This window comes from Gastrolobium bilobum, unplaced genomic scaffold, assembly GCF_033153095.1.
Source record: "Gastrolobium bilobum isolate Gb01-03AN ecotype WA unplaced genomic scaffold, APGP_CSIRO_Gbil_v1 utg56803, whole genome shotgun sequence".
Lineage (NCBI taxonomy): Eukaryota > Viridiplantae > Streptophyta > Magnoliopsida > Fabales > Fabaceae > Gastrolobium > Gastrolobium bilobum.
In genome coordinates this window covers 1667-11392 of record NW_026898376.1, presented here as the reverse complement: position 1 = coordinate 11392, position 9726 = coordinate 1667, and the positions used below count along the sequence as shown (strand labels likewise).

Sequence of the window (9726 nt, the reverse complement as noted above, 5' to 3'; positions counted from 1 at the left end):
ATACTCTAGGGTGACAAAAAAGATTCAATTGCACTAAAATCAGTGAAAATAGGAGAAACATTCAACATGTAACCGTTTGGAACATGCAAAACAGGGAAAAAATACTCTAGGGTGACAAAAAAGATTCAATTTCTATTGCACTAAAATCAGAGATAATAGGAGACACATTCAACATGTAACCGTTTGGAACATGCAAAACAGGGAATAAGGACAAGAGTTTTGAATTATGGGGAAGAGGGAAATTTGGGAACTTCTTACGGTGTGTTTGTTACCCGGAAAATTTTGCAATCCCCGAAAAATCTTGCTTCAAGAAGTAACAACTCCATGTTTGGTACCAAAAGTTTTCATCGTTTCTAGAATGAATATATTTTCTGGGAATGTCTTTTATGTGCAAAATTTTGTACAGTCAAGAGCTGAATAGTTCCATAGATTAAATGGACTTTTTTGGTACCCGAGGAAGTTTCAAATTAATGCAAAAAAATGTGACAAAATTAACCTTACTTTTTAGTACGATCTATCTGAAAACATTTTTGAATCAAAAGATAAATGTGAGATTATTTTGGTAAAATAACATCACATTCCCATTAATAATTCATAACCAACCAAACACATACTCAGTAAAATAACCTTTATTTTTTCGGAAAAATATAAGTCTACCAAATAATTTTTTGGTAATATTCCAGTAAAATATATTTTTCGCTACATTTCAATAATAATTATTTTTCAGATAAAAAAAAAATTTCTCCTCTACCAAACGCCTCCCAAAAGAAATAATTTTTTCTTTCCAATACACGAGTCAATTTTACACACCATCACTTATCCAAACTTGGTTTAACAAATGGATGATGTGACAGCCTTTACTATGATCCGAAATAGTAATATTCTTATTGGCAAGGAAACCCTTTCTTTTATAGTGGACAATTTACAGTGAATGCCACTGGAAGCTCTGTTTGCAGGGTATCTTTCAAATATTGTGGGCGAAGGGAAGAAATTAATATATGGAGTAACAAAAAAAGGCACACGGTAGGGGGAAAAAACACTCAAATAAACTAATTTATTTTTTTCTATTTGCAAGAATTGGAAAAACACCCTTCTTTGATTGGCATCTTTCAGGTAGGCCAACATTTCTTTTGAGGTTTGCAACGTCATGTGTTTTATCATTTGTGACCCTTGAGATAGTTAGAACTTAGGATCAGTTTGTCCCCCTTTAATGTTCTCTGTACTCCAAGAGGAGTCCACCGGAGGAAGTTGATATTCATCTGGTTTCAAGGCCAAGGAAAAATCAGGCAACGTTGGAGCTGTCTCCATGATCCTGTAATAAAAAAAGACAACATATGGTTTTTTTTAGTAATTGTGCTTCTTTTTCATTAACCAAGAATAATTATGCAATTGCAGTTAAAAACAAGTTACTCATGCACTCCTGGAAAGTTTACCTCTCATAAGAGTACAGATCACGGTTTATTCGCACCTTGCTTGAAGCATCCTTAGGAATTTTTTCAGAGAGATATTTCATGGTCCCCCAAAGCGGTGGATCTCTGCATCATGACTTCCAGTTAGATGGATCATATATACAGCACATGACCAGCAATAATACTCTTCTTGAAGAGAACTAAAAAAGCTGATAAGTATATCAAAACCATGGTGAAATGATAGTTCTCAATGAACAATGCTCTTAAAATATTAAAGGCTCTTGTGAAAGAGTTGAACATGGGTATTTAAAAGATCAACTTATCACTCAATCTCTCTTAAAATGGAGGAGGAAAAGGAAGAAACTGGAAGTGCAGTAGGAGTAGATATATTATGGTTTCATATTATGCACCCACAGCTAGTCAGAATAAGCTCAAACTATTACCCTTTCTAAGGTGCGCCATTACTTTTGACGAAAAAGAAGAATGAATTACTTCTTTGAGACTCACAAGAATTTTCCCTGAATTTTATTAGAACGAATTAAGTAATCCTTAAGATATTGCTCAGATATTGTAAGTTTATACACACACACAGAAACTAGTAAAGGTGTTTCACAATTTCAATCAAATCAAGGGCATAGAAACTTCTGTTGACCATAGTTTATTATTCTTGGCAACAAATGATGAATATGGAAATTGGTAGGTTAATGGCTAGAATAGTATATAATGATTGCATATTTCACCTCGCATACCTAAATCACCAAGCAATTCTGGTAGAACGTACTTCATTTGCTAAAGGCATAAGAACTTCACATGCCAATAGTGTGTATGCTCTGAATGTGGACTCCAATTATTATATAATTATACTTCAAAAAGGATCAATATTGGCATAAATATGGTGCTATCAATCCAAAATGAGCTTTTTCTTTAACCAGCTAGACTCCAATTTTTCCAGGAAAAGCCTTACATAACTAAAAACTTAACCCACAGTTATCTGAAGTTCAAGATGAGAGAGTATTTTATAATGACTACTCATCATAAATCATAATGACAAATGAGATTGTAGTATTTCTACAGCCACAATCACATAGGCGTTGTGTGCATTCCAGGATCTTTATTATTCCCCTGCCTGTGCCATGCACATCTTTGCAATAAGAAGAAATGGCCATATGTGCATGGTTAGTGTATATTGGCAGATACATACTAAGTAGCTCACTGCCAATTCCAGCTACAGTAGGTAGTTACAACAAATGATGGCATCACATTATTTAGAAAGATATAGGTTCAGCAAGCTTCAGAAAAAAGAAAAGGAAAAAATAAATAAATAAAAACTGTTTTTCTGAAGGGAGATAACAGCATAACAGTGTGTAAGAGGGTAGATAATGGATAACCTTGACAATGGAGGTGCCGCATTGAACGCGTCACCCAACTTCTTGCTTTCCTTGAAATACTCATCTGCTGCTTGCAAAGCAGCTACAGCCATCCCATGAGATTTCTCTGTATTTCCCTCATCAAGAATCAAACCATGATAATAATACGCTGCAGCCTGGAAAGTAATTACAACAAACATATCACAACTGCATATCACTTGCTTCTGCCAAATGCATCCCCCATACTCATTTCTGAATTATTTGCAAATATGCTGAAATCAGAATAAACCATATAGGCCTGTACCTATGGTACTCATGCCATAATACAAGATTATAGACATAAAAAATAAGAAAAACATGAATAAGCATTTACAATCGCACCACAGCTACTATGCAGATAACTTGTTTCATACATCCAAATCATACTCCGTTTCTCGCTGCTAAGAAATACTACAGCAAAATATGGACTAAGCCTAAAGCCACAAACAAAGACCATTTAATCCTTTAGTCGTGCGTTTTACGGACCAAAGGAGGGGAACTTTTTGAAGTAAATAGGGGACAAACAAAATTGGTCTGCCTAGAAACATAAAGATTCATTTCCCTCAACAACTCAATTTTCCACACAAACTCCATACTTCATCTTAGAGATATAGAGGAAAATAAATTATTTTAACCAATTTATGCTTTCAACTGCATTTATTTGCATAAAGTAATCACGAAACCAGGAAAATACATATCTACTCATAATATTGTACAGTAAACCACTCGCCATTAAACCCTAACTAGTAAGGATATGGGTGAGGGAAATATTTATACGCAGCTTTATCCTTGCATATTTACAAAGAGACTATTTATCGGACTTGAATCTATAACCTTTCAGTCACAAAAGAGCAGCTTTACCACTGCTCTAGACTCACCCTCTTATCATAATTGATAATATTGTACGGTAAGATGTAATAATTAAAAGCCAAGATGCAAATAACTAGGGGGGAGAGCATATACCTTTGCTTCAACATATTTCCATTTCACAAAAAGATGATGTTTTTCACCCCAACCATTTGCTAATGGAAGGTTCATAATGTTATCATGAGCCTGTAAAATAAACAGTGCAATCAGAGCAATGTATGCTGAACAAAAGCACCCACCTTGACTAACTAATGCACAAATAAGTTCACCAACACACACAAATGGAGTATATAAAATAGAGACAAAGATATGTCTTAAGGGGAAAAAAATGCTGTCAATACAGTACAGATCCAAGAGAAAAAAACTAAAGATTCCATAAGAAATTTAGGATATAAAAAAAAAAAGACCAATTCCCCAGTGACAAAAACAGTAAAGTACAGAATCCATAAGAAACAAGTTATCATACCTGTTGCCAACATTTCACCATCTCACATGCAAGTCTACGCTTCACAGCAAGAGTAGCTTTGGTACTATCAATAGCCATTCCAAGTTGAATATCTACACCCTGAAAAAAGAAGTGAAGAAATAAGCAAAAATACATCTAGAGTAGATGTGAAAGATAGTAAAGGTATATATATATATATATATATATATATATATATATTGACCATTCCCCTTCTCCAGTCTTTCATTCAATATTGGTACTGTTACACAAGGAACTTTACTCCCAGTGGAAGATTCACCATACAAATTCAATGGTTTCAAATCACACAAATTCTTAAAGTGATGCAGTGCACTATTAGACCCAAAACACCTTAACTATTACATTGCTTGAAACAAAATCCATACGAATTTGCATATAATGGATTGAACAAGAGGAGTGCAGGCATCAGATAGGCTCTCCTTTTTTTAACCCTTCATAGCTTTGATTTACACCCTCAATGAATAAATAAATTCTAAATACAAAAAGAACTACAGAATAGTTTGAGTAAAGCAAAGTTGTTATCTCCAAAGAAAATATTTTTATTGCAGAACCATAAGCAATATTATCAACTGGACATTAATATTAAACAAATTATTGAAAAGAAGTTTTTGTATATTGATCTTGAATAATTTACATGAGTGAGTATTTATACAAGAAAGAATCGCTAAGAATGACTAAGCGATGACTAAGCGATGACTAATCAATCCTAATCACAACAATTCTAATCAATCACAATCAATCCTAATCAATCATAATCAATCCTAATTAATAGGAAATAAAAACGGAAACATGTTTGAATTCTTATTTTCTACACTCCCCCTCAAATTGGGAGGTAAATATTGATCATTCCCAACTTGCCAATCAAGTCTTCGAATGCTGGACGGTGTAGGCCCTTGGTAAGGATATCTGTCGTTTGCTCTTTGGTTGGAACATATATCAAACGCGCACTTCCATCATCTAATTTTTCTTTGATGAAGTGACGATCAACTTCCACGTGCTTTGGTCGATCATGATGCACAGGATTTTGAGCAATGCTAACAGCTGCCTTGTTGTCGCAATATAGTTTTATTGGTAGGGAATATGAAATCTTCAACTCTTGAAGAAGTCTTATCAACCAGATTCCTTCACAAACTCCATGAGCTAAAGCTCGAAATTCTGCTTCAGCACTACTTCTTGCAACCACTGTTTGCTTTTTGCTTCTCCCAGTAACAAGATTTCCCCACACATAGGTGCAATAGCCTGAGGTAGATCTCCTGTCTACTGATGAGCCTGCCCAATCTGCATCAGTGTAGATTTCAATTGTCCTTTTATACCCCTTTTTAAAGAATAATCCTCTTCCTGGAGTATTCTTGAGGTATCTAAGCACCCTATAGACTGCACTAAGATGCTTCTCCTTGGGTGAGTGCATGAATTGACTAATCATACTCACCGCAAAGGCAATGTCAGGACGCGTATGAGATAAGTATATTAGTTTAGGCTAAATTACAAATTAGCACCTTGTACTTTGGTGATGTTTCAAAAAACCGCCTTTTTGTTTGAATTGAAACAATTAACCTATCATTACTATGTGAATCCAACAATTAAGCATATCCGTTAAATCTATATCAAACGTTGTTAAGTAATCCCCTGCATCTAGTTTAATAAGCTGAGTTTTAAAAAAATTCTCAAATCCCTTCTCTTCTTCAACTTGAAGCATTTGATACCATCTTTCTACAAATATTGGACCCTTTTTTTTAGACCCAGTAGGTAAACACAACACAACTCTAATTTTCTCACCACCATTATTCATCATCTTTTCCATGCATCGTATTTCTTGGTTCCTGTGTTTGACTTGATAGTAAAAAATCTTAAAATTGATGTTCCATTTCCATGCCTATTGTTGTTCATCCTAAAATCGCATTAAAATATATGAAAAAAAATCAAGAGTTATGACAAACTCAAATCAATACCTGCATACTAGAGGTCCAAATCAAATCAAGAACATTTGAATACTTCTGATTCAGCTATAGTAATACATGTTTAACTTTTAATTCCATTGTTCAACAATAATAGTATCATATTGCAAAATCAATAACATTATATTAGATTCCACAACTAAATGGGTGGATTAATTCAAAATCATACATTGTATTTCAACCAGTTCAACATACATTTCAATCAATTCACCAAACTCGTTCAAATCTTTCAAAATCATACATTACATTGAAGCAGTAGAGCCTTGTCAAGACCCATACAAGTTTTCAATTTATCAAACTACACAACAGTCTAGAAGTGTAAAATAAAACCAAATATGTCTCAAACTACACAACTCTTGTTATCAACAACCAGAAATTGCACTCACAGTTTGAGCTTAACAACCAAACTAAATCTTGTGTTGCAGCCTAAGTCCAATCTTCTACTTTATCGTCTTTCAAGTTAAAAGCTTCCTCTATGTCAACCACCTCAGAACCCCTTAACCAACATATTATAAGTAACCTTATTGGGAACCACGTTCAGTGAATCATTTCATCAAACATGTACCAAGCATCAAAATGGTGAGTGTTAGAAGGCATCGAAACTCATCAAATCAGAATTCAAATCCATCAAGACAAACAAATGGCATACCCTTTCCCTCTCCTTGGAACTCATCAATTCAAACACCAAATAAATACATTTTTCGCCAACGGAACAGTTTTTCCATAGATACCTTTTTCGCCAACTGAACAGTTTTTTCATAGAAGTCCTTTAACATCACCATTGTCTAAATAACTTTTTCATAGGAGAAAGCATTGAGTCTGAATAGAGGAACAAATAATAGGCTGAACAGTGGAGTTGAGAAGGAGTTGGGGTTAAGGTTTTTTTTTTTTTTGCTTCCTCGGTCTATAAAGAAGGGTCTAACATAAAAATCTTGAAATGTTAGTGTTGGAGAAGAGAATAGATTAATGGCAAAAAGGAATTTGAAAAACCTTCGAATAATTACTCATATGCACCGGATTACTCAAGGGTGTTTAATATTTACTTAACGGCGTTTAATGTAAAGTTAATGGATATTTTTAATTGTTGGAATAAGATAGTGCAGGTGGGTTAATTGCATCAATCTAAAGTTTAGGGTGGTTTTTTGAAACACCACCTAAATACAAGGTGGTTTTATGTAATTTAGCCATTAGTTTACCAACCAATCGCTGATATTGTTCTTTATCCACCTCATTCCCATCTTCAATACCTAACTTGGTATTAGGTTCCACAGGTGTCTCAGTAGGTTTACACCCTAACATTCCTGTTTCCAACAAAAGATCTAGAACATATTTCTTTTGTGTTAGAGTGATGCCTGTTTTGCTCCTAGCAACTTCCATACCAAGGAAATATTTGAGAGTGCCAAGGTCTTTGAGTTCAATGCTAGAAATTTCTTCAAGGTGTTCAATTCCTCAATATCATCACCTGTAAGAACTATATCATCTACATATACAATAAGAATAGCAATTTTACCATCCTTAGAGTGTTTGTGGAAGAGAGTATAATCAGTCTGTGCTTGAATGAAGCCTCTTCTTTTGACTGCTTGTGAGAATTTGTCGAACCATTCTCTGGGAGATTGTTTCAATCCATATAGAGACTTTTTTAGTTTACACACTGATCCATTTCCCTTTTCAAAACCAGGTGGAGGATCCATATAGACTTCTTCATGTAAGTCACCATTTAGGAATGCATTCTTCACATCTAACTATTGCAGAGGCCAATCTAGATTGGCAGCAAGAGATAAGAGAACTCGGATGGTATTGACTTTAGCAACCGGAGCAAAAGTCTCATGATAATCTATCCCATGAGTCTGAGTGAAACCCTTTGCAACCAATCTTGCCTTGTATCTGTTGATGCTATTATCTGCATTGAATTTTATTGTAAACACTCATTTGCACCCTACTGCCTGTTTTCCTTTGGGTAAGGTCACTATCTCCCAAGTTCCATTTCTTTCTAAAGCATTCATTTCTTCAAAGACAGCATCCCTCCATTTTTGATCATTGAGAGCCTCGTGTATATTTCTCGGTATCTTTGTACTATCCAACATAGTATTGAAAGCACGAAACCCTGGGGACAACTTTCCGTATGAAATATGATTAGAAATAGGATGAGTAGTACAAGATCGAGTACCTTTTCTGAGAGCAATGGGCAAGTGTAGATCATTTTCACCATGACACTCAAGTATTGGGGTGCTGGAACTAGAACATGGTTCAGAATCCTGGCAGTGTAGAGGCTCTGGGTTATTCACACTTTGAGGAGGCTTTCGCCTGCTATAAACTTGTCCCCATTTTGAGGAGGCTCTTGATGGTGAGGATTCTGTAGCTCCCCCTGTTTCCAAAAATAGAGGTAATACCGTGGCATCAGTAGGTTCCCATGACTGATCTTCATCTACTCCTATAGACTCCCCCTGAAGAGAAGTCGAGGGGAAGAAAGGGTCATTCTCAGAAAAAGTGACATCCATAGAGACAAAGACCTTACGAAAAGAGGGTGAATAACATTTATAGCCACGTTGAGTAGGAGAATAACCAATAAAGACACACTGAAGAGACTTAGGATCAAGCTTAGACCGTTGATGGGAGGGAATATGGACAAATACAACGCAACTAAATAACTTGAGAGGTAAGGAGGAGACACCTCGGAAGGAAGGGAAGATACGAACAAGACTAGAAAGAGGAGACTGAAATTTCAGAATGCGAGATGGCATTCGATTTATCATATACGAGGCCTGCCTCTCCCCAAAGATATTTAGGAACACTCGTGGTAAACATAAGAGCCCGAGCAACTTCAAGGAGATGTCGGTTTTTTCTTTCCGCAACTCCGTTTTGTTGGGATGTGTTAGGAACGAGCTTTGGTGAAGGATGCCATGTTAGGAAAGATATTCTCCAAGAATAGAGTTAAAATACTCTTTGCCATTACCTGTACGAAGAATTTGTATAGCAACTTGGAATTGGGTTTGAACCATGGCATGAAATTTTTTAAACACAGATGCAGCATCGGACTTATCCTTTAGAAGATACACCCAACAGACTCGAGAATGGTCATCAATGAAGGTAATGAACCATCGAGTACCTGAAATATTTTTAACACGGGCTGGACCCCATATGTCACTATGAATTAAGGAAAATGGGGAAGAGTCATGGTGAACTTTAGAAGGATAATGAGCACGAGTATACTTGGCAAGTTGACAAATATCACAAGAAAACAAACTTGGACTTTTATTAATAAATAAGTTTGGCAACAACTTCTGAAGATAAATAAAATTTGGATGGCCTAGCCTACGATGCCACAGCATAACATCATTACATGAATCAAAAGGAAACATAGAGTTTTTTTCTACGAAAACAGCTTCATGAGTCACATCCTCCTCAAAGTAGTAAAGTCCACCATCCTCTCTAGCACTGCCAATCATCATCTCCGAGTCCTGTTCCTGAAAAACACAACCATGTGGAAAGAATTTAGCAAAGCAATGCAACTCAGAGGTGAGCTTGCTAATGGAAATGAGATTACAAGTCAGAGAAGGAACATAAAGAACTGATGTCAAAGTAATCAGCTCAGAAAGTTTAATGGT

The 9726-nt window shown here is 35.6% G+C and overlaps 1 protein-coding gene across 1 annotated transcript; it reads right to left on the bottom strand.

The window, feature by feature from the left end:
• Nucleotides 1-726: 726 nt before the first annotated feature.
• On the bottom strand, nucleotides 727-8339 carry LOC133315450 (uncharacterized). The gene is made up of 6 exons (XM_061517078.1): nucleotides 8289-8339; nucleotides 4149-4247; nucleotides 3779-3868; nucleotides 2798-2952; nucleotides 1434-1535; nucleotides 727-1312 (listed from the first exon to the last, which is right to left on the bottom strand). The coding sequence occupies exons 1-6, from the start codon at nucleotides 8328-8330 to the stop codon at nucleotides 1180-1182; spliced, it is 621 nt and encodes a 206-aa protein (XP_061373062.1). The 5' UTR covers nucleotides 8331-8339; the 3' UTR covers nucleotides 727-1179.
• Between the last annotated feature and the right edge of the window lie 1387 nt (nucleotides 8340-9726).